This window comes from Plectropomus leopardus, chromosome 24 (genome assembly GCF_026936395.1).
Source record: "Plectropomus leopardus strain MGB_pleo_1.0 chromosome 24, ASM2693639v1, whole genome shotgun sequence".
In the NCBI taxonomy this organism is placed as follows: domain Eukaryota; kingdom Metazoa; phylum Chordata; class Actinopteri; order Perciformes; family Serranidae; genus Plectropomus; species Plectropomus leopardus.
In genome coordinates, this window is record NC_142199.1 from 8,257,695 (window position 1) to 8,280,764 (window position 23,070).

Here is a 23,070-nt window from a genome sequence, read left to right on the forward strand (position 1 = left end):
TGTGATGACATTTATTTTACATGTATTATATCATATTTCATGTTATTTATTTTTGTCATCATATCCTGTTATATGTTTTTTGTACTGAATTGAATTAACTGAACTGAAGATAGATAGATAGATAGATAGATAGATAGATAGATAGATTGACAGATAGACAGATAGATAGATAGACAGAGACAGACAGATAGATAGACGGGGAGGGAGTGTGTATTTTAAACTTTAGTGCCACAGGGTCATTGACATTATGACTTATTTAACTGTTCTTCAGTAAAGGTTAAACCTACTTTTGTAGTTCCGAGGAGAAGCCAGTGAAAGACTACAGAGTGATCCCTCTTGCTTACTCAGACGATCTTTGTCTTATTTGCGAGTAGTCTTCTCCCGTGATGATTGCACTACTTTTTCTTTTTCTTCTTCTGTTGGGTTTTTATGGCAAACTAGGCGCGTCATGGTTACACTACAGTCTACACTAATGTTAATTAGTGTACTAGAATAAACATAAATAAACAGAAATCTCTTAAAGGGCTCTGATGTTAATGTAGGCCTAATTAACAATTTGGAACAGCTGTGAAGCAGAGTGATACATGCAGAGTTAAAAGTCCCTGCGATGTTATACTGTATATACATCCAATCAAACTGCTTGGTCAGAAATAACTGTTGTATAAGAAATATGTGCCTAACTTTTAGGTTAAATCAGATGTTAAAATACATATTTGATCTAACTGTATCAGTTTGGAGCCATTTTGATAATCGGTTGTATCCCAAAAAAGTGTTTGTTATGTAAGTTGTAATGTAAAATGTAAAAAGTAAGGGGAAAAAAAACGCTTCACAGCGGGAAAAAAAGTCAATTAAAATCAGTTAAACATCCAGAAAATATAAACAAGATCAATAAGGCATGACAGACAGACAAAAAAAGAATAAATAATAATTAAATTTCAAAAAAAGAAGTCACACCCCAGCCATCCCCTCCTCTAAAATGTAAGGAACAGTCCCTAATAAATGATAAGGTAAATGTGTTCTGATATCATGTCGATAGATAGATAGATAGATAGATAGATAGATAGATAGATAGATAGATAGATAGATAGATAAAACGGTCCCTTTTTTTAAAATAGATTTACGGTTATACAACTTGGCGCATGCTCAGATAAGTCCGATGAAATCAAGCTTTCCTCGGCTCTCTCCGCGGTTTTCCATCGTTACTTCGGAAACCTTCGCGACTTTCCGGCCTTCTCCGTGCGCACTCGGGTCCTGTCGATAAGGCTGATTTTCGCTGTCGTCGTCTCCCTCGTCCTCCTCTCCGTGTTGTTGTTCTCGGTGACGCGACGGAGGTGTAGCCTGACGCGGTCTCTTACGTGTCGGTCTGAATAAAAGTGGAGCTCCGTAGACCCGGGAGTGACGAAGCGAGTCTGTGTTGGTAAGAGGATACGCATCCGATGTTTGCTAAACAGATAGATGGCTGCCCAGAGAAGTTATTTGCGCCTAATATCCGCACAAAGCCAACAAAGAGATCATGGCGGCGGTGTTGCAGAGGCTCTCAAAATGAGTCAGTCTCTGCAAGGCTCGCTGGCTCGCAACACAACTGAGACATAGGTATTAATATGGGAGTGGGCTTGAATGCTAATTCTTTTCTTAAACGATCTAGAAATAAGTTGCAGAAGCAATTTGACATGGAAGGTTAATTCATGTTAACAGCATTAAACTTAAAAGTTGAACTAAAGCGTTAGTGAAAGTGGGGTGCCCTAGTTGCAAACATAACTGGTATACAATGCATGCAGACATTTCCCTCCATACAGTCTGGAAGCTAGCAACTAATATTATTAGCTAGTCAATGCATTCTTATATTTTTAACCCTTACAGCAAAGCACCACACTGGGACACAAACTGTCAACATAGAAAATAAGTTGCAATAAAGCCTTAAAAATGTGAAATCAACGGCTGCTAAATGTGCTAGCATATAGTGCATTCCTTTGAGCTAGCTTGTTAGCATGCTAACAGAATCAATGAAGCTCATGCTGGTAGCTACATGCTAACTGTAAGTTGTGCTCCTTAGCTAGCGAAGAAGCTAGCTTTAGCATTTGGCGGTTATGGGGACATGCAAGCCTTGTTAAAATGGTGCATGATATTTTATGTTGAGTGTTGTATATCACAAGTGCTGCATGCTTTTATGTGATTAAAGTGATCAGAAAGCCATCCTGTTTCTGCACGGACACCCGTTTACGATGTACTGCAAAGCAATTGTGTACTAGCATGTTAAGCTACGCCACACCCTCCTTTACAACATCAACAAGCACTACCTCCCGAGTGTTTGCTGTGCGTTAAGATTTTGGACAGATCTGGATCCTCACTTATTTGAAGCCTCCAATTTAGTCTGTCGTCAACCTTATAGATATCATCCGTCTTTATGATAATCCACATAATAATGCTCTTGAATATCAAATGAATGTTGTTATTCTTAACGTTAAATTTTAAATTCACAAACAAATCACCTCCTAAGTTTGCATCTTTTCTCCTGGAACTGAAAACTATCCACAAGTAATTCAGCTTAATTAATAACATAACAGTGTAAAGCTTTTGGAAAATTATGCAACTTTCTTCCTTGACTCCTCTGAGCGTACCTTTATAGTATTGTAGTTTGTATATCTGTGCCCCTGTTTATCTTTACTTTATAAATTTTTGTTTTTTGTTGTTTCTTTTTTTTAAATTTACTTTTTTATTTTCTCATGTACTTTTATTTTGGTGTCAGTTTTACTATTTGTAGACCGTTTTTTTAATCAGTTCTGTACCTTTTACGTGATTACTTGTCTATGTTTGGTTTTACAATTTAAAAAAAACCTCTCCTGTTAATTATAGGCTTTCTCACTGTTTGTGCTGCACATTCCTGTTTTAATCATGATGATGCAAATTCTAACACACTGTTTCATTGTGTTTTTGCAGATTCTAAATGATAATGGAGGCTGCTGCAGACACACAGCAAAGTGGTGAAACGGCTGTCTCGGAGTCTGAGGTGCAGCAGATCACTCTGGGCCAGGTAATTTTATCATCACTCAAGATGTACATGTCACATTCACGGTCCAAAACAATCTTGGCGTGTTGGCTGACACCCTGTTTGATGCCTGGCGTATTACGCACAGGCACAATTCGTCACAGCACTGCAAATCTAGCAGATGATTTGAGATTACTGACAGGAAACTGCAGCTTTCTCCAGCACGTATATGAAGTTCATCTTTTTCTACCACCTAGAGTAGCAGGTGGTCTTCATAATCCCGCCAAAGACTAAATTTACTGACATTTTTTGAGTGGCAAGTGTTAATTTGGGACCCTGGTTACAATATAAGGTACACAATCACTGTCTGGAAAGAAGATTAGTGAATACATGGGCAGAAGACGTTGTTAGGGGAGTTTCTCCTTATTCGAGGCAAGGGTCAAAAACAGAGGCAGTTTTTTGATATAGAGCTAGATAAATACAACAAGTGTATGATTGTGGGTTGTCATGTTTGCAGGCGTCCATAGCAGCCGGCCAGGTGACATCCAGTAGTCCCACAGTCACCTTAGTGCAGTTACCCAATGGTCAGACAGTCCAAGTGCACGGTGTGATCCAAGCTGCTCAGCCCTCCGTCATTCAGTCCCCACAAGTCCAAACTGTACAGGTGAGAGGAGAAAAAAAATCTTGTATTTGTTATTGCTTTAATACAGTGTTTATAACCATCATTAATATTTATTTGTAACAAAACAATTCCTTTTAATTGACGTTATGGTATTTAATTCAGTTTTTTTCTTTGTTGCATCAGCCGTTTAAATTAGATTATAATAATTTTTGCAGATTTCAACTGTTGCTGAGAGCGAGGACTCTCAGGAGTCTGTAGACAGTGTGACAGATTGTCAAAAGAGGAGAGAGATCCTGTCCAGAAGACCTTCTTATAGGTTTGTATGACACTTCACCACATTTGCATGTCGTTGATGAAGAGCTCTTCAGTCCAGTACAAACATTTGTCCCATAAATGTATCATTGTGATTGCCTTTTTATCTGCATGACTTGTGTTAGTTTGAATGCTGGTTTATTTATGACAGGTTGTTTTTTAAAATGGGGGGTAAGTATACTGAGATTTCTTTGTGATTGTTCTCCTCTACAGGAAGATTCTGAATGATTTATCATCAGATGCTCCCGCAGTGCCTCGAATTGAGGAGGAGAAGTCAGAGGATGACTCGGCCCCTGCCATCACCACAGTCACCATGCCCACTCCCATCTATCAGACCAGCAGTGGCCAGTACAGTGAGTACTTTGTGATACTGTCATACAGAAGCTGCTGTTTGGTGTTGAAACATGCAGGATTGTTTCTTTTTTTGCTATGTGCAATAAATGTGTGTCTGTACTGAGGCAAACTGAATTTAGAGGCAGCTGGAAACAAAGTCTTGATAATCACGTGTGTACAGGGTTGGAAATTAACTGTTTTGTCCATCTGCTGCTGTGGCTAGCAGATTCCAATAGAGCCACTCTTGTTTTTGTGGCTTGTAAATGAAGCAAATCTTATTAATTATTTTCTTATCGGCAGACTAGAAATAACAGCTGTTATTTTTTTTGTTTTACCTGGAATCAGAAACTGTCTGACATGCAACAAAGTTTGTCTCAGACACATATGAAAGCTCATGTTGATGGGAAACATGAGAGTGATGCTACACTGCACAGAGGGATTTTCCACTTTAAGTCAGTATAACAAAATGAGACAAAAATGAGATAGGCATTGCTGCTGTTCACAGTGTGAGCTGTATACTATAAAAAAGTATGTAATCAGTAATGCGACACATGTTCAGTAAAGGAAACTGTTATTGGATGGATGGATTCAGTGTTTCTCCTGGGATTTTTTCCAGCAGAGGTGGTGAAGTGTGTGGCTTTATTTCGCACCCGCTGGAGGATATTTAGCTTGTTCACTGACACGAGAAGATCTTTAGACACTTTTTTCTTTCTTTTTTTAAAGCTGTAAATGTCGAATTGGTTTTTTTTCTTTATGTTTTTTAATGCTTCCTATACCTCATATGCTGTTACAATCACTCCTGCATGTCGGGGCGGATGTAACATTTGAGATCTAATCTTTCACTAAATATTATGACTCTTAATATAAAATCAAATGATGTATTAAAAAGTAGAAACCTGATACAAGTTACCTACATAGAAAATGTCAAGAACTTTTTGAGTAATGACATCAAAGCAAAAAATTGTTAGAGTTGCTCCTGGTCTCTCCTAATCAACCCTGCCTTTTCAGTCGCAGACAGAGTGACTCAAATTTGGCTGCTTGAAGTAGAGATGGCGAGATAATTGTGCATGTGTTTCCCCTACATGCATGCATGCACTTTTCCTGCATGAAACAAATTGATTTCCATGTCCTGTGGGCTGGATTTGGTGTTTATCACTTAGACTCAGTTAAGACTAACACACGACAATGTTCCTCTGCAGTTGCCATCACCCAGGGTGGGGCCATCCAGCTGGCCAATAACGGCACAGATGGAGTTCAGGGCCTGCAGACACTGACCATGGCCAACGCTGCTGCAGCCCAGCCTGGTGCCACCATCCTGCAGTACGCCCAGACAAGCGACGGGCAGCAGATCCTCGTGCCCAGCAACCAAGTGGTTGTGCAAGGTGGGGAAGTAATCCCACATCAAGGAAAAAGTCCATCAGAGTGGATCATGGGAATTTGTCTTTACTGTGTGTCTTTGTCTTTGTATGTCAGCTGCCTCCGGTGATGTCCAGGCCTATCAGATCCGCACAGCTCCCACCAGCGCCATCACTCCTGGGGTGGTCATGGCGACCTCGCCTGCTTTGGGGACAGGAGGAGGCACTGAGGAGGTCACACGCAAAAGGGAGGTCCGACTTATGAAAAACAGGTACGTGTATTATGAGGGTGACTAACCGTGAGGGCCTGCTTTAATATTACACACACGCGTATCGCTCTGTGCTGAAAATTCTCTTTTCACAATCAAGCTTATAAACATAACTCCTAATCATAAATATCAAATATTCATAATTTTTTTGAATTTTTTACCCTTTAAATGTCAGGTTATTGTCATGATGCCACTATGTTTTTAGATGGAAAAAAGAAAAAAAAATGTGTATAATATACTACATGCTAAGTAGATTTTCTTTTATTATTATAGTCTGGGATATATTGTATACTGTTTATAAATATTTTTTTGTGCAGTGTCAAATACTCACATGCTCTGCACACAAAATGTGCTTTTCAAAACCAGGCTATAAAAAATATTATTCATAAATATGATTTTCTACTTTCACTGAGTTTATTATTTTTAACCAACATGAGTCCTAATTTCAAATATCAAAAATGCATTAATTTTCAGAATTTTTAAATGTCTTTTTTTCCCCATGATGCCACTATGTTTTTAGATGGGGAAAAAATAATTATTTTCAATATACTACATGCAAAGTAGACTTAAAAGAAAAAAGATTACAGCTTTTTGATGAAGCAGCAAAATTATAAAAAAAAAAAAGAAAAAAAAAGAATGAAAGCATGTAAAATGTACCAAACAGTCCTTAAGGGCAACTGGTGTGTACTTTTTGTTGATGCAGTAGTGTTGCTATAACCAAGAATACCAGTAATGTCCCAGTTCTCTAGTTTTGCTCTCCAGGGACGTTCATATCAGCCCTCCAGCGCCTCATTGCACCTCCTCTGCAGGTGTGCATCAGACCACACTCTGCTGATGTCGTGATGTTTCAAACTAAGCAGTCGAGAAAGATTGTAGATGTGATTGAAATGAATGACTTGTTATCAGACTTCAGCAGAGCTTGATAACGAGCTGATCATTTGAATTAGGTGCGTTGGAGCAGGAACACATCTACAACAGGCAGGGCAGTTGTACCTGAGGACCTACACCGGTTTAGGTTATATCACCATTTATTCTAGCCAAAAATCAGTTACAGTATGAATTATGTCAAAGGGGACCTATTATGCTTTTGGGGTTTTTCGATTGTCTTTATTGTTTTGTGTATCATTTTTGTAAAAGGTCTCCTAAGAAATAAAGTCCAAGCCAAAGGGAGCTCTCTCCGTTTGGCTTTGCTCCTAAGCTGCCTGAAACAGCTCGTTTGAATTTCACTGTTTACTTCTGTAACTAAAACAGTACGAACAGCCAGCTGACCAATCAGAGCAGACTGGGCCTCTCTGGAGGCGGGACATAAGGTCAGACAGACTGTTTCAGATAGAGGTGCTGCAGCAAAGGGTAGCATGAGACACATGATGTGTTTTTTGAACATTAAAGCATGTGAACCTATTCTAGTAGACCCCCAAAATACAAATTTGATCCAGAAAATGAGCATAATAGGGCCTCTTTAACAGTAAAATTGCTCTAGTAGGAGTAAAAACGATTGTGTCACATAACAGCTAGTATTAGAGACACACATCGCCTGTTTAATTTTACAAGTGAAATGTAAAATGAAGTTCTATATATCCTCAAAGTAATATATATTATTCCGATATTATTATACAGTTAATTTACCTGTTGGTCGGGCATCAGCATCAGTTTTGGATCCGGTTTAGAGGCCAGACTTCTGCTGTGGTTCCTAATTCTCCAGATAATCGTCTGGTGGTGATTTCTGACTAATTTTAGCAGCAGTACTGCGAGCAGTTTGATTTTGGCCAGTGCCATATTTTGTCTCCTTGGTCCAAACTGAAGTAGCGTAGGTAAGCGACATGTATGTACCTGTCCCAGTCCTGCTCTTAAATCGCTTCAGCCCTTGAACACTTACAGCTGCACATTTCCTAAACACCACACAAGTTGCACCTTGAGGAAGACCTCAGGGCGTGGTGCAGATATTAGGACAGGGCTACAGTGTACTAAGATGCCTTATTCACAGCCAGATTCTCACACATGGTCATACTGTCACACAGGGAGGCAGCCCGTGAGTGCCGCAGGAAGAAAAAGGAGTACGTCAAGTGTTTGGAGAACCGTGTGGCCGTGCTGGAGAACCAGAACAAAACCCTCATCGAGGAACTCAAAGCCCTCAAAGACTTGTACTGCCACAAATCTGAGTAGAAACGTCACCAATTGCCTGCCAGGGGCTCGTCAGGTGCCTGTCTGTCCCCATGTACAGAGACTCAGCACAGAGCCATGCATCTGGATGCCACTTCTCCCTTTTCTACTCTTTTGCTTTCTTTTTAAAAAAACTGCTGAAATAAATCTGTAAAGTGACTCACGTGGAATAGAAAAAACACACCCCCTGCCACTTCAGCGATTTGAAATCAGTTCCCATCAGTTTCCCATAAAAGGTGATTCAGAACGGATGTGGAGGAGCTGCACAGGGTCTCGTGGTGAAGTGAGAGCAGATGGTGAGGCTGTTCTTTTTTTTGACGCCACCAAAGGGAAGCATTCCAGTCACTGGTGCCTGGACAAACTGGGCGACATCACCAGCAACGGGGAACTGCTCGATTACCATCAACAACACGAACGGAACTTTTTACAACAGTTTAATCTCCCCAAGACACTTGGATCATTTGGAGAGATTACTTTGTGTGCAACGTTTGTAATCGTAACTCTTGCATTAACATCTGTTACTTACTAATGCTTTGAACTGTAGATGGGCTGTCATGGACATTTTATCTTTTAGCTGTTTTGTTTTATTATGTATTGGATTATCTGCTTGCATAATGCCATTGACTTTTTTTTTTTTTTTACTTTATTTTGCCTTGATATGACATGAACAAAAAAGCTAAATCACGTTGGGTTGTACAATTGTTTTCATGGTTTATGCAGCTTTAAGATACATGGCGAAGAGTCAAAATCTCTCTCTCTCATGCATGTTCCCGGTCATATTGCTAAAGGCTCATTGTTTTTGGTTTCTATCAGTGTTCACAAAAACGTTTGGAAAAGCAGGATGAATTACAAATGAGATGCAGCTCATGCACCAGTATATATGTATGTAATTATGTATTGAAAAATTAATTGTTTTGCATCATGGTTTTTTTAATCCATTTTTTAAATTCCTGGATTATTTTTATATTTAAAAACAAAAATAATGAGCCTTATTTGTTTTTCTATTGAAAGAAATACTCAGTGTTTCCCACAGAATTAGAGTGTGTTTGTCGCGGTAGCTAATGACTGAAAACTTCATCAGCATCATTCTGTCCCCTCTCTAAATTCTTAGGTTTTTGTGGGTCTGTGAATGCAGCGCAGGCGGAGCTCTCCATGAGTTCTTTTATTCTTCAGCAGTAGTTTGTGACTCGGAAGGTGGATAATTGATCTGGTGGTGCGTTCAGAGTTGATCAGGTTGATGCGAGTGAATGCAAACTTTTAGACGCAGCAGAATGAGATGTTTTTAATTGTGGCGGGCCGACAAAAATAAATGAGTTTGTGGGAAACTCTGAATACTTTGTCTCTGTAATTCGACACAATTTTTTGTCGATGTATGGCCCATCAATGGAATTATGGTTATTGTATAATTGAAGAGAAATTCAAATTTGCTTCATGGGATTACAAAGTGGCATGCGCACTTTTCTCGCTTACACAATCCAACCATATTTCACAGGAAAATTTCACGCACCTAAACAGACAAATCCAAAAGTTGCAAGGTGCCTCTAAGATTTAACTTGCAGGTAACACCGCTAACTAGTAAATAACCACCGTGTTCACGAGTGTTTCGTTGCTTATTAATTATCAAGGCGTCATCATCCATTTGATTCGACATATCTGTTGCGTCAAATTTCACCAACTCGATTGCACCCTGCAGAAGCATTACAGAGTGCAACCAAGTCAAAAAGACTTCACCGTGAACAAAACTGATATTTTCATGTTAATGGAATGCCATGTTGTTGTTACTTTAGGTATTATGTATAGTTATGACATAGTATGCTTTTTTTATGTTGCTTTTCATTAATTTTGTATTCACAATTTCTAAATGTCAGCACCAACTTGTATAATACAGTGCATTATGTTAGAGCTATTCAAATATTACATTTTTGGCAGCTGTTAATAAATGTGTTTCTGGTAATCTTTGATGATATTAAACATTTTATTTGATTCTTATGCAAAAAAACAGCGAATTATGACAAAAAAAGAAGGCAGCCAGTGAAAGTAAACAGTTGTTACAGATCATCACGTGGTGGCAGTTTCCACGATTTATATACATGAATGTCTCTTTGTTTCTCGTAGTAAACCTCTTCAACTGTGAAACGCTGCTTCAGCATGCTCAAAAAGTTTGTATCTCGCTTGTAGCGGATCTTACAGGCCAGTAACACCACAGTAGTGTCCGAACACAGGTGCTCCAGAGTCTGCAGGAGCGGCACAAACGTGTCCTCCAGGTAAACTATGTCTGCTCCCAGTACCAGATCAAAACTCCCAGCTGGGTAACGTTCAAGGCCCTCGCCCCATGTCAGCTCAGACACAACCGCTGATCCCAGAGAGTCTGAGGGCAGGTTGGCCTTCACGTTGGTGGAGAGGAAGTCCAGGGCAGGCTCTCTGTCAGTGATGGTCACTTTAGCACCTAGAAAGGTGAAGAATGTGATACTCAGTGATAAAGGCCAGTATAGTATTGGCACAAATAAAAGTATTTGAGTTTTAAAAGCCACTTAATACTTCTTATTGATATTTAAACACCAATGAATTCAGAGCATTGAGATATTTTCTGTTGAAAATGTATATTTTATGAATTCAGCCTTAAATTCAAATATTACCATTTTGATTTGCAATTTCAAAAGACAAATGTGTATGCGTTTTTTTTTTTTCAATTTTCACAAATTCATATAAAAAAAACTGAATTTTCTGATATGAATTTGACCAAGCTTGTTAAAATTCAGATACTATTCCTGTTACTTACTTAAATAGTATTCATATTTATGCATGTTTCATCAAACGTCTTATAATTGGAGTTTGAACTCACCCAGTAGGGCTGCCACAATACCCACCAGCCCAGTGCCCGCTCCCAGTTCAACGGCCCTCTTCCCCTTTAACGCCACCTTCCCCATCTCCAGGTACATACACATGACAACAGCCTGGAAAACAACATGCATGTAATTACATGAACAGACGAGTAATAGTAACGTTGCTAGTAATGGGTCACTTACTGCATCCCACACCACTGCTGCTACCCCGAGCTGCTTCCAGTCCTGAGCCAGACGGAGGTCGTGGTTGGCAAATCGAAACTGCGCTGTTGAATTGTGGAGTTTGGAAAGCGCAGGTAATGCATTTTCTACATAGGGAACAAGAGCCATGCTGAAAAAATCAATAGGAACTACAGTGACTACAGTGTGTGACGATAGTTTACCGAATACGCATGCGCACTGCGATTCTTCTTCTTCGCTGGCTGACCCACTGATTAGTTACTGCCATCTTCTGGAGGTAAGTATCTCCTTTTAATTCATTCCATCGTTTACATTTCCTTGAAAAAAATGAAAACATTTCTTACCATATAATTTCGGAACTACGTATATGTTATTTTATCAAACATTTTAGTATAAAGGACTAATCAACGTTGTCAGCCCAATCTCGACACATTAGTGAGCAATTTCAGCCAATCATATAACAGTTTGACTAAATTTGACCAATGAGAACACGCGATTTCATGATGGGCGTGTCCGCAAGGTTTTCTCAACGGCTGAGTTTGGTACATAAAGGAGGGGGCGGGGCCTGCTGTAAAGCGAACACTACACAGCAGCAATACTGTTTCCGTTCTGTCTGCGTGCCTGCATTCAAAATAAAAGCTCTTAACTCTCAAAGAGTTTTTTTTTTTTTTTTTAATTTTTATTGGACAGCAACTACATATTATAGACAAAAATTTCAATAATTTGTGATATATGAAATACTGAGATATAGCCCAAAGCTGATTTTCATCCCTAGTCCTAGGATACGTGAGCCATAATACAGACAGAATATACAGTATATAGGCTACAACAAACATTAGACGAACAAACAAAAAATACAGATTTGTCCATTGTTTAACCCTTTAACATTTGGATTGACATTCGTTTTCTTGTGTTGCATTCAGACGCCTTTCATGAGCAAATGTCAGAAACTTAACATAATTTGATTTCTTTCAATATCACAAGAGGAAAAAAAAAATATAATGAGCAACAAGAAATGCCCCATAAACTGCAAAAAATAAATAACAAAAAATAGGAAAAGATTGTAGGATATTATCTGAAAATTATCTGGGGAATATGACCATATATGATCAAAAACAGGGGGAAATATCCAGAAAACTATATGTATTATTCTCTTAGTCATGTATTTAAAATTATGTTATGTTAAAAATATTTTTAGCACTTTCTTTTTAATTTTCTTCTAACTTTTTATTAATTTCCTGTTATTTCTTGGTCATAAATAGATAGATAGATAGATAGATAGATAGATAGATAGATAGATAGATAGCACCAGAGACCACCAATACAAGTAAAAATAATAGCAATAATAACATTGTATTCTGTAAAGTTATTAATTTTTAAACAATTCTTAATGGATATAAAAATGTTTTATTGATGTAGATATGGAGTGTTACTTAACATTTACATTTTATTACGGTCTCTTCCATAACGTCACACACGATGCCGGCTTTTACTTTGAAAAATCAGTAACCGGACGTTACCCCTGAACTTCACTGCTTCGGTGGATTTAACGTCCCAGACGTGTATCCTCCAAATGCGACGAGATGAAAGCTAACGTTGGCTATCTTTTAAAAATTCCTACACTCGCCACCTTTCCGCCTTCTTAGTTGTCTCTTTAGTTGTTTCCAGTCGGAGAATTTGTACGTTAGACCCGCTGAAAAGCGTCCAGTTGAGACAGAGACCGCAGTGAAAATGGATTGATCCATGCTGCTGAGGAGCCAGGAATGGATTGAGGTGCGGAAGCTAGCGTTAGCCGGCTAGCCATGGAGGAAGCTAGAGGAGCTGACTTTGTATCGTTAGCGTCTATTCCGTAAAATGACTTGACATTAGTCATTAACCTTACAAAAGTATTCAGTCCACGCATGTAATTATTATTAAAGGGCACCGGTGCTATGCTGCGCACACGCCCTGAATATGTCCCGCACATACCGCAGACACCCAGTTGGCTGTCAGGACATAGATCCCTTTCTCCTCTGAAGTAAGGTTTCTCACTTTGCAGCCAAACACACAGGCTAAGCAGGGCCCTCAAATACTATACTCAACATTTTTAAAGGTTTAAATTTAGGTTTTATTTGAAAGAAGATCCCAGTGTCATATTTATTTATATTTATTAGAAAATTTAGATTAAACTTTGCAGACCCCCTGTGGCCCAGTGTTGTCACTTAGATTGGCAGGCGAGCCCTCCTGAGTTGTATGGGAACCAGTAGCAGGACTGTTGTAGGTAAACCATGGGAGGTTCGGTGTCCTGCTGCATCTCTCCTGGAGAGAGTCCCAAGATCCACAGGAGAGAAGTGGAGCTGGAGGAGTGTCCCATCACCACCACCGAGGATGTGAGCGAAGACACTGGGACCTACCTGCAGCACATCAGCGACAGGGAGCTCCCTGATGGTGGGTGATGATTATTTGATTGTTTTTTTAATGATGAATCTGTGTAGACCAGTGATAATCAACTGTAAGCACTCAGGACAAATCTGGCCCCCAATATAGTGCCCCCCCCAAGTCATTTTCTAATTCACAACAAAAATGAAGTGATTCACAATGGGAATTGCTTATGTGCTCTAAGTGTATGGAAGGTGCCCGAGTGCATAAAATAGGTACAAAACAGATCTTATTTAGCAAAAAAAGTGCCAGTCGAGGATCCCTGCGCCTCCTGACAGAGGTCCTAGCAAAGCCCCTGATGTCCAAAAATCATAGAAATGTCCTGAAGTCCTAGAAATGTCCTTAAATTAAAATCCTAGAAATGTCCCAAAGTCCTAGAAACATACTAAAATCCTAAAAATCAAAGAAATATAGAAATCCTTTGTTGAACCAGGTGAAAGACTCATTGAGATTTAAATCTTTTTTCCAAGAGTGACCTGGCAAAGAGGGCAGCATAAACATTGTTACAATAATAAATGCAAGCAGACAAATACAACTATCACGTATTACAAATGTCCAAAAGTCCTAGAAATGTCCTCAAATCCAAGAAATGTCCTATCGTCCTAAAAATTTACCAAAATCGTGGTGTAAACCCATGTTAGTGTACTGCATTTAAACTTTACCTTGCATATTACAGAACTGGCCCAAGAGGCCAACCCATCGGACCACCCCCGAGCCAGCACCCTCTTCCTCAACAAGTCGCAGACGGACGGTCAGTGTTCCCCTTTTTAGGATGTGATCATTTTATTTTATTTATTTTTTTGCCTTTCTTCGAATCTCCTAAACTCACTGTCTTTTTCTCTCCTTATTTCAGTGCGTGAAAAGAGAAAAAGCAACTACATGAATCATGTAAGTGACAGCATTACAGAGAGTCCTTTAAAGCAGGTCTGTTCAATTAAAAATTCCATTTGGCCGGATTTTCAAAACAGGAAATGTTGATAGGCCAGACATTTTCTGCAGCACATTCAAACCTCTGTTTTTTATACAGTTTATGGCAGCAACAATCATATTAAGGACAGCAAAGTCAAAATACATTGAGTGCCAGCACTAATATATAATGGAAAGTGGCTTGTGCCAGCTTTTCTGGCCATTTTGAGTCATCTTTCAAGACCCACAGAATATTTTGTACAAAGACTCTGAAAACACCGAATAGCTCAAATGAAAGAAGAAACTCTCTTTTTCGTCGTGGAACAAAACGTTTGTTTGCACCTTGTACTATTCTTGATTTATCTGAAGTTGAATAGAGGCTAGTTTCATCAAAAAGACCACTTTTTTTTTCTAGAGAGCTGAGAAAAATGCATTTTTGTGAAAGTCTGTCAAGCAAAACAGTGATTTGAATGTTATAATTTTGCCTTCAATGACATAAAAGACATCTGAAAATTGTATTGCAAATGTGTAAATATGCAAAGTAAGTAGAGCGGGGGGGGGTATTGAATTGATGTAGCTTCGTTGCTGTAGTTTCGGATCACCTCTGTACAGATCGCTCTGCTCTCTGATCCCGGCTACTCCACTTCATGTTTTGTCTTTTGTACTACAACTACGAATCCCAGCAGCCCCAAAATTACACACAGGGAGCGTGAGAGCGCCCCCTTGTGCCAGCCACCGAAAACACACTTTGACGTATATATACGTCAATGGCACTCAATGAGTTAATAGCGCTCCTATTACGGTCCAGCTCCAAAAAATTCAATTAATACACGGCTACAGATGTTTCACATAGAACATGAGCATGTGGAAAACCCTGTGGACCGACATACATAACCAGTCAAAAATATTCGATTAAAGCTAAAGACAGATTAGGCTTAATTGTTGACATCCCAAGTCACATGACTGTGAGTGTCCCAAAAAAGGCAGAAATTCGAGATGAATTTGAGAGTTAGTAAATGGATATTTTGATATCCTTTTGCTGTTAAATTTTTTCTTCAATTCAACAAGAATGTATGCTTTTTTGAATTCTTCATCTTAGAGGCATGCAACAGTGTTCTTGCCAAATATAAAGTAACATGTGGTAAGTAATTGATATAAATGATCATTTTGAATAATTCCTTTACATTGGGATTTGTGCTTTAAAACCTTGATGATTTAAATTGGTATCCAACCATGCGTGTGCATGTTTCTTAAACTTTTGTGCCACTCTTTTGTTGTAAACACCATTGTCTCCTCTTCAGCAGATGTCCCCAGGGCTCCTGACAAAAAAGTACAGTTCCTGCTCAACAATATTCATCGATGACAGCACAGTCAGCCAGCCCAACCTCAAGAGCACGATCAAATGGTGAGCAGCTTACCTCTGACTCTAAATATCTTCACAGGAGTAGTTTTGGTGTATGGGTGTGCTGTTTTTTCTTCAGCGGCTCGTGGTCATGTGACAAGGGAAAAGTTAAGACATTTTTTTCTTCTCTGCTTTAAATATTTTCATTTAAACTAATCTGCTACAAGCTAAGGTTAGCACTGTCCTATGGTTTTACATAGAGGTGCAAAACCAAATTTGCGATTAAAAAAAAAAATCTGCAGACATGATCTAAATACCAGCCTGCAAAACTGCAGATGAAGGAAGACATGACCAAGAATGAAATCACAGTTGCAGTGGTTCACTGTTTGTCTATTTTGGTTTCTCTTTGTTCCAGCGTCGCATTGGCCATATACTATCACATAAAAAACAGGTAGGAAAAGTTTGAAATATTGTTGTAGATTTCACCTTTTACAGGTGCTGTTATACGATTTGGGTTCATAAAACTCCATCAGATAGATGGATAGATTTCATTTTAAAAAGGACCTTTATTTCAAATGTACAAACTACTGCTTTGCTGCTGCGTTTTTTAAACTATTTCTAGTTTGTAAATTTTGATAAGATGGATAGATAGATGATAGATAGATAGACTGATAGATTGATAGATAGATCAATTTGGTCATTGGTACAGCTTAAAGAGACCAAATAATGTCACATTTTGTAACTGAAAAAAAGTTACCAGGATATAAATCTGGTAACTTTTTTATAATTACCATCATTAATTAATCACAAATTGGTAATTAATTAAGCTCATAAGTTATTTTACTGTTAACAAACTATGAAATGATAATAAAGAATTTATACTCATTATAAATAATGCTGTAATTTATCATTTTTAGTAGTTTATTGTTGTGCACATTATAACATTTTTTTTCTAATTAAGTTTTTTTTTTAATGTTTCATAATTGCTTTAAAAGCTAAACATTTAGATGGCTTTTATAAAGTAACTAATGATCAATGATCATACCTTTTTAAATAATTAATGAACACTATGTAGTGCATCTGTAACCATTTTTTTGTGTGGCCGTTATTAAGTGGCAATGACTGTAGATACACGACGCAGTATTTATTAAGTATTTAACAAAGTATTATAATTATTAGTTGCAACTTTATAATAGCCATCCAAATAACATTTTAAAACAGTTTTCAAACCAATTATTAAATACTTATTGTAGAAATAAAACATGTTTTAATGTGTGCAGCAGTAATTATAGCATTACTTATCAACATAACAATTATTATGTTATTATTTATTTGTTTATTTATTTTTTTACAGTAGAATAACAGCAGATTTATTAATGATGGTTATTATAAACAGTTTGCATATCAGTGGATGTTTGGATCAGATGTCTAGTTTATTGTTTTTGATCATAGAGTTGAAATTCCACATAGTTTCAGGCTGAAGTGAGAGAACCAAAACACTATTAAACCCCTGAGGAAAAGTGGTGGTTATTTTGTACAATGCGAGAAAAATGATAAAATATGGACCAAATAATGTCTTGTTGATGTCCTGCTTCTGCAGAGATTCAAACCGCTCACTGGATATATTCGATGAGAAGAAGCACCCTCTGTCGGTGAGTAGTGATGTTTCATTGCGTGAAAAAGCGATGTTTGTTGTTGGCTCCGTGCCTGCCGGGCATTGATGTTGACCGTCTGCCCAACAGCGAGAAAAGGTTCCAGATGACTACTCTGTGATCGACCCTGAACACAAACTCATCTACCGCTTCATTCGAACACTCTTCAGCTCTGCGCAGCTTACTGCCGAGTGCGCAATCGTCACTCTGGTAAGTCAAAAAAAAAATCATACTTTCTTTTCTAAGTCATTATTATGTGTCTGTTTATCCCACGTGCCGGGATGGTTGTGTGCGCTGTTAGGTTTACCTGGAAAGGCTGTTGACATATGCCGAGATGGACATTTGTCCTTGTAACTGGAAGCGGATTGTTCTCGGTGCCATCCTGCTGGCCTCTAAGGTCTGGGACGACCAGGCTGTGTGGAACGTTGACTACTGCCAGATCCTCAAAGATATCACAGTGGAGGACATGTGAGTGTTACTTTTCATCCATGAAATTACTGTTTAAAAGCCAAGTCTGTGACCTCTTGCTGCCTAATGTTATAACTTAGTCTGATCAGATGGATTTGTTTTTATGCCCCTGCTCCAGAAACAGCCATGGCTGCAGGCATTGTATTTTCAGGTTGTATGTGGGTCAGTGTATATCTGTGAATTTCCTCAAACTTTGCGCAAACGTCCACCTTGAGTCAAGGATAAACTGATTCAGTTATGGTGTATGAGTGTCACTGTGACCTCACAAAACACATTCTTGGCCATAACTCAAAAATTCATGTACTTATTATGACACATTGTCATGCAAATGCCCTATAAGATAAAGTGATGACACTGGAAATCAAAAAGGTCAATGGTCAGCTTCACTGTGACATCATAATGATCTGAAAAAGCACTTTTCGGGACATTACTCAACGTCATAACTCGGGGACAGAAGGGGAGAATTGGTGACATTAATCTTAGGTGTCCACCTTAAAACTTTGCTGATTGTATAGATCATCGGTGCTGTAGGGTTGAAGATGTGTGTGAAGTATCCATGTCTTAGAATTTGCAGCTTCTATGTAGCAACAACCATATTTGAAGCATTGTCTTGTGTCCTGTCTACATATGAGTCGGGACAGACATGGATGTGAAACACAACTTGACTGCTTTAAAGAGGCATAATTGTAGTTTTATAAATGTTGAATTCTCTGACCGCTTGTCTGCTTTATTCCATGCTCTGCAGGAATGAGATGGAGCGTCACTTTCTGGAGCTGCTCCAGTTCAACATCAATGTTCCAGCCAGCGTCTATGCCAAGTATTACTTTGACCTGCGCTCACTGGCTGATGACAACAACCTCAGTTTCCCTCTGGAGCCACTGAGCAACAAGCGGGCCCAAAAACTGGAGGTGAGTTGAGTTCAAGGCTGCATTGACCCTGTAGATGAAATTGTAGCATCTCTCCTTGTTTTGTCGGTGAGGTAGTAACAGTTTTGTGCTTGTGATTTTGTCTCTAGGCCATCTCCAGGCTGTGTGAGGACAAGTACAAGGACCTGAGTAAATCGGCTATGAGGAGGTCTGTCAGTGTAGACAACCTGGTTGGCATCAAGAACTCCCAGGCTGTGCTGTCTTAAGTCTGCGACAGAGGCGGGGCAGGAAGCTACAGGATTCAAAAAGTGAGACAGCAAGAGACATTTCCAAAGTAGATAATATCAGTCACTGAAAAATTCCATCACAAAGTGTTAAATGTTGACTTAAGGGAGGAACAAAAGAGCAGAAGTTTACCATACAATATCTCTAAAGTATAATGAATCCAGTCTCTATGTGTTCATTACAAAGAACTTCAGCAAGCTGCCTTCAAAGCATGATAATTTGGATAAGTATTTTGCAGACTCACATTTTTTCAAATCATGGATGTGTAACTTTGGAAGGAATCAGCACGAAAATGCTTCCCGGAGTCAAACAAACTGAAGACCTCATCTTTTTTCCACATCAGCCGATTTTTTGAGGAGTCTCATCTCTCTCCACCAGCCGTACCCCTCACCCTTAATCACATAATGACAGACTGTCTTGAACTACCCTGTGGTGTAGTTCTGCACACGGACAAAGAGTAGACTTTGTTTTGCTTACTATGTAGGCCCCTATAGTTGTGAAATGTACGAGACTTTATTTAATTCAAATAAATTTCAGTCGCTGTTGAAAGTTGAGGCTGCTTAGGTGGGACAACGTGTAGTAGTGGTTTGTGTTTCCAGGTGCTATGAAGTTTCTGATACAGAGTGACAAAACAACCACGAAGGCTGCAACAAAATAAATTGTAGATTTACTATGATATTGGATTGCAGATTGACCTATGCAGGGCAGCACTGCTTTAAGAGAAACTACATTACTTAAAAATATGACTTATTAAAAAGCAATGTTATATCAGGTTGATTCAGGAATGGAGAGATCAAGACTGCAAATGTGTACTATAATGTATACTACATCACATTGTTTAAAGGCTAACTTTGGTATTTTTTAACCTGGAGACTATTTTCCCATATTTTTGCGTTTTGTTTGTTGAAGTGACAAATAGAGGCTATAATTTTTTAAATCGGTCTAGTATTGAGGTGGAGGGCTTAACCCAGTAGCAGCAAAATAGGTTGCAATGTGATCTCGGCAATTACGTAATGTCAGTTTACTTCACTTAAAGTGCTTATTTTTTTCCACTGACAGGCTCAGATTGTTTAAGTGTCTGACAACATCATGGAAAGGATCCTTACAGGAACAGACCTTCTTATTTTGGAGTTACATCCTTTTTGTTTAAGTAGAAATCAATGTCGCCAATCCCGCCAGACTACATTAAAAAAAACAAAAAAACGTAATTTTATCATCAAAAAATACACATAATTTGGGGTAACTTCTAGCTTACTTGGTAGAGTGTGCGCCCTATATGCTGAGGACTTGGCAGCGGCCCGGGTTCAATTCTGGCTTTGTGCCCTTTGCTGCATGAAATTCCCCCTCTCTCTCCCACTTTTCCTGTCAATCTACAGCTGTCCTGTCATTACTGGGAAAAATCCCCTAAAAATATATATAAAATTAAAAAAAAAAAAAACACATATGATTCAAAGTTAACATAAAACTCACCAAAAATCTTGGTTTGTCTTTCTATTGTTCCAACAATCACTTACTCTGGTTGGGTTGAAATAAATCCTTAATTCACCCAGTTAGATATAAAAACATTCTGGGTCTATACACACTAAAATTACTGTTAATTTCTAATGGAGACTGGTAGGTTTGGTGATGGTGATTTCGGGGCTGTTTTTATCAAATAAAAATGATCTTACACTGAAACAAATAGGTCAATTTCAGTCATTATCCTTTCCATAATGTTGTCAAACACAATAACAATCTGAGCCAGGCAGTAGCAAAAGCAAACACTTAAAGTGGATGTGAATTGCACCATTGCCCAAGTGGTTACATTGCAGCCTGTTTTGCCACTAATGTCTGCAACCCTCTCACTCAATATTGGAATAATTTTAAAATGTGTTGTCTCCGTAGGTCATCTAGAAACAAAACCATGGGAGAAAAGGGTCCTGGTTGAAAAAAACAGCAACAAAATAACCCTTTAAGTATCTTGTAAAGCTCATTCTAAATGTATGAATTCACTTTGTAACTATTACAGCTGTTTCTGCTGGAGAGATCTTTTGCACACAACGACTTCTTCAATGGAAATTCTGCGCAAGATGAATGGTAAGTGGATAGCTATTAAATGTAAAGATGATTTCAGTCTTGCTGCTGGCCTTAAGGAGGCACTAGGTTATTGATTTTCCCCAGAGACCCCATCGCCACAAGAGTCTCTGTTTTCTTAATACTCACATGACACAATACTCGAAACCACACAATCAGGCCACAATCAAGCCTTCTTGCCTGAAGGAGCAATCCAATGCTTTGTGCTGCTGTGCCCTAAATTGCTGCTGGGACTGTGTAGAGCACACTGAAATGCCCCATTTATATCAATCACACTGGTGTTGACTTGGTGAGATTAAAATGAAAATCTTACAGGGGTGGGCGATATAGCCTTAAAATAATATCACAATATTTTAGGGTAATTTTGCGATAATTATATTGCTGATGATGTGACAAAAATACTGAGAATATTTTCTCATTAATTTGAAGAACATGCAATTGCAACACAATAAGTATTAAAGTTGAATATATTTCAACAAATGTTATTTGCCTTCAAACATTCATGAAAAACTGAACAGAAATGATCTCTCAGTACTTAACTTACAATGGTAACTGGGTGAGAATCCGATTCTGTCTAAAATATGAATAAAAATATAAATATTACAACAAAATATAATCAAGCCAAAAATTACAAATCTAAACAGTTGTAATTTTGCTTTCAGCCAGATGTAATGGTATATGACTATTATGTCAGCAGTTTAAATAATGCCATTATCACAATAGGAATATTTCCTATGATATTAAAAATTGTACTGGTGTTATTGTGGATGACATAATATGCAACACCAATACCTTATGGTAATTTATTTTCTAAATCATCCCTTGGTTTCACTTGTGATCCATTTAGATGAGCAGTGTTTAAATGCGACTGCCTCTTCACAGTATGAAAAATTGACCAATTTTCAGATTCCATCAGCAGCAGACACAGTGTGCCATTAAACCCTGCTGAAGTGACCACTAGCTGAACGTTAAGATTATTACCTTTTGTTAAATTCCACATTTAAGTGCGTCCACTGTTTCATTTCCTCACAGTATGAACAAGTGACTCAAGGCAGAAATGACAGTCATCAGACAGTAAAGCACCTCGATGAAAGAAAAGAGAAAAATGGCAGCTTTAGTCACAATACCAATGTTAAATATTAAGTGAAAGACATTTTAACAGTTTTGAGATTCTGAAAAAGGAAATTCTTGTCTCCTTTATTTATAAAAAAAAATATTTATGGAATTATGGACCTGTTTTTTATTGTTTTCACTGTGTATTACATTAAAAGTTCAATTCCAAAGTGAAATGAAAAAAACATACAAAGCTAGCATTGCAGCTTTATACTGGTTTAAAGGCACACTGTGGTTTAAAATTTGATGATTATCATACTGTGTACTTTTGCTTATCCAGGGTGTTGAAAAAAAAGAAATTGGGCAGAGAATCTTATTGGTTATTTTCAAAAGGAGATTGCTTAAACATTCTTTAATACACCATAAAACCAGGATATTTTCTGAGACGGTTATCCTATCCTGAAAAACTCATCCCATTGCATCCCTATACAAAGGCAACAGACATATTCAATACAGGACGAGCAGAAAAATATTGTGCATTTGTAAAGCATTTTCCAATATTGTATTCAATATGATTTAGACATGATTACATACATGCTGACTGAGTTGAGATCCAGCAAACTAAAATAAACCCTGGGCCACATGCAGGAAGCATTAAACAAATTTCCTGTTGTTTTTTCATTTTTTTTAATTGCCAAAAAGATTTAAAGAGAAAAAAAAATAGACAAAAAAAAATTCCAACAGTCAGTAGTAATTAAGTAAGACCAGCTAGTACTATTCACTTTGTATGTTGTGAAATATTTAAACAGAGAAAAGTCATCAAGGAACAAAACAGCATGGGACTTCACAATAAATATTTTTTTTCAGGACAAAGCAAGCTTGTTCTCAAAAAAGTGCAACCTTATGAGACTAAATCAAGCAGAAAAGCACCGACAGGAGCATCCTAA

The 23,070-nt window shown here is 38.2% G+C and overlaps 3 protein-coding genes across 4 annotated transcripts; 2 read left to right on the forward strand and 1 right to left on the reverse strand.

Moving 5' to 3' along the window:
• The first annotated feature begins 1,243 nt into the window (after positions 1 to 1,243).
• On the forward strand, positions 1,244 to 9,991 carry LOC121962741 (cyclic AMP-responsive element-binding protein 1-like). The gene is made up of 8 exons (XM_042513027.2): positions 1,244 to 1,417; positions 2,938 to 3,031; positions 3,504 to 3,650; positions 3,824 to 3,924; positions 4,134 to 4,273; positions 5,453 to 5,635; positions 5,727 to 5,880; positions 7,896 to 9,991. The coding sequence occupies exons 2-8, from the start codon at positions 2,945 to 2,947 to the stop codon at positions 8,038 to 8,040; spliced, it is 957 nt and encodes a 318-aa protein (XP_042368961.1). The 5' UTR covers positions 1,244 to 1,417; positions 2,938 to 2,944; the 3' UTR covers positions 8,041 to 9,991.
• Positions 9,992 to 9,993: 2 nt separating this feature from the next.
• Positions 9,994 to 11,296, reverse strand: mettl21a (methyltransferase 21A, HSPA lysine). The gene is made up of 3 exons (XM_042513029.2): positions 11,064 to 11,296; positions 10,880 to 10,991; positions 9,994 to 10,483 (listed from the first exon to the last, which is right to left on the reverse strand). Exons 1-3 carry the CDS (start codon positions 11,208 to 11,210, stop codon positions 10,086 to 10,088), a joined length of 657 nt encoding a protein of 218 aa, XP_042368963.1. The 5' UTR covers positions 11,211 to 11,296; the 3' UTR covers positions 9,994 to 10,085.
• A 1,289-nt stretch (positions 11,297 to 12,585) lies between these two features.
• LOC121962733 (cyclin-Y-like protein 1) lies at positions 12,586 to 19,570 on the forward strand. Of its 2 annotated transcripts, none has more exons than XM_042513016.2 (10): positions 12,586 to 13,487; positions 14,155 to 14,229; positions 14,332 to 14,366; positions 15,686 to 15,789; positions 16,142 to 16,177; positions 17,327 to 17,378; positions 17,469 to 17,588; positions 17,680 to 17,846; positions 18,592 to 18,754; positions 18,862 to 19,570. In XM_042513016.2, the coding sequence occupies exons 1-10, from the start codon at positions 13,328 to 13,330 to the stop codon at positions 18,976 to 18,978; spliced, it is 1,029 nt and encodes a 342-aa protein (XP_042368950.1). In that variant the 5' UTR covers positions 12,586 to 13,327; the 3' UTR covers positions 18,979 to 19,570. The 2 variants fall into 2 exon arrangements, with proteins under 2 accessions (XP_042368950.1, XP_042368951.1); XM_042513017.2 differs by having other exon boundaries at positions 15,689 to 15,789.
• The last annotated feature ends 3,500 nt before the right edge of the window (positions 19,571 to 23,070 follow it).

Coding starts and splice junctions, on each gene's coding strand:
- LOC121962741 (XM_042513027.2), top strand. CDS start 2,945: ATGATAATGGAGGCTGCTGCAGACACACAGCAAAGTGGTGAAACGGCT. Junction 4,274..5,452: donor GACCAGCAGTGGCCAGTACA/GTGAGTACTTTG, acceptor GTTCCTCTGCAG/TTGCCATCACCCAGGGTGGG. Junction 5,636..5,726: donor CAACCAAGTGGTTGTGCAAG/GTGGGGAAGTAA, acceptor TTTGTATGTCAG/CTGCCTCCGGTGATGTCCAG.
- LOC121962733 (XM_042513016.2), top strand. CDS start 13,328: ATGGGAGGTTCGGTGTCCTGCTGCATCTCTCCTGGAGAGAGTCCCAAG. Junction 13,488..14,154: donor CGACAGGGAGCTCCCTGATG/GTGGGTGATGAT, acceptor TGCATATTACAG/AACTGGCCCAAGAGGCCAAC. Junction 17,847..18,591: donor GATATCACAGTGGAGGACAT/GTGAGTGTTACT, acceptor CATGCTCTGCAG/GAATGAGATGGAGCGTCACT.
- mettl21a (XM_042513029.2), bottom strand. CDS start 11,210: ATGGCTCTTGTTCCCTATGTAGAAAATGCATTACCTGCGCTTTCCAAA. Junction 10,992..11,063: donor CAGCAGTGGTGTGGGATGCA/GTAAGTGACCCA, acceptor GTTGTTTTCCAG/GCTGTTGTCATGTGTATGTA. Junction 10,484..10,879: donor TATTGTGGCAGCCCTACTGG/GTGAGTTCAAAC, acceptor TCACCTTTCTAG/GTGCTAAAGTGACCATCACT.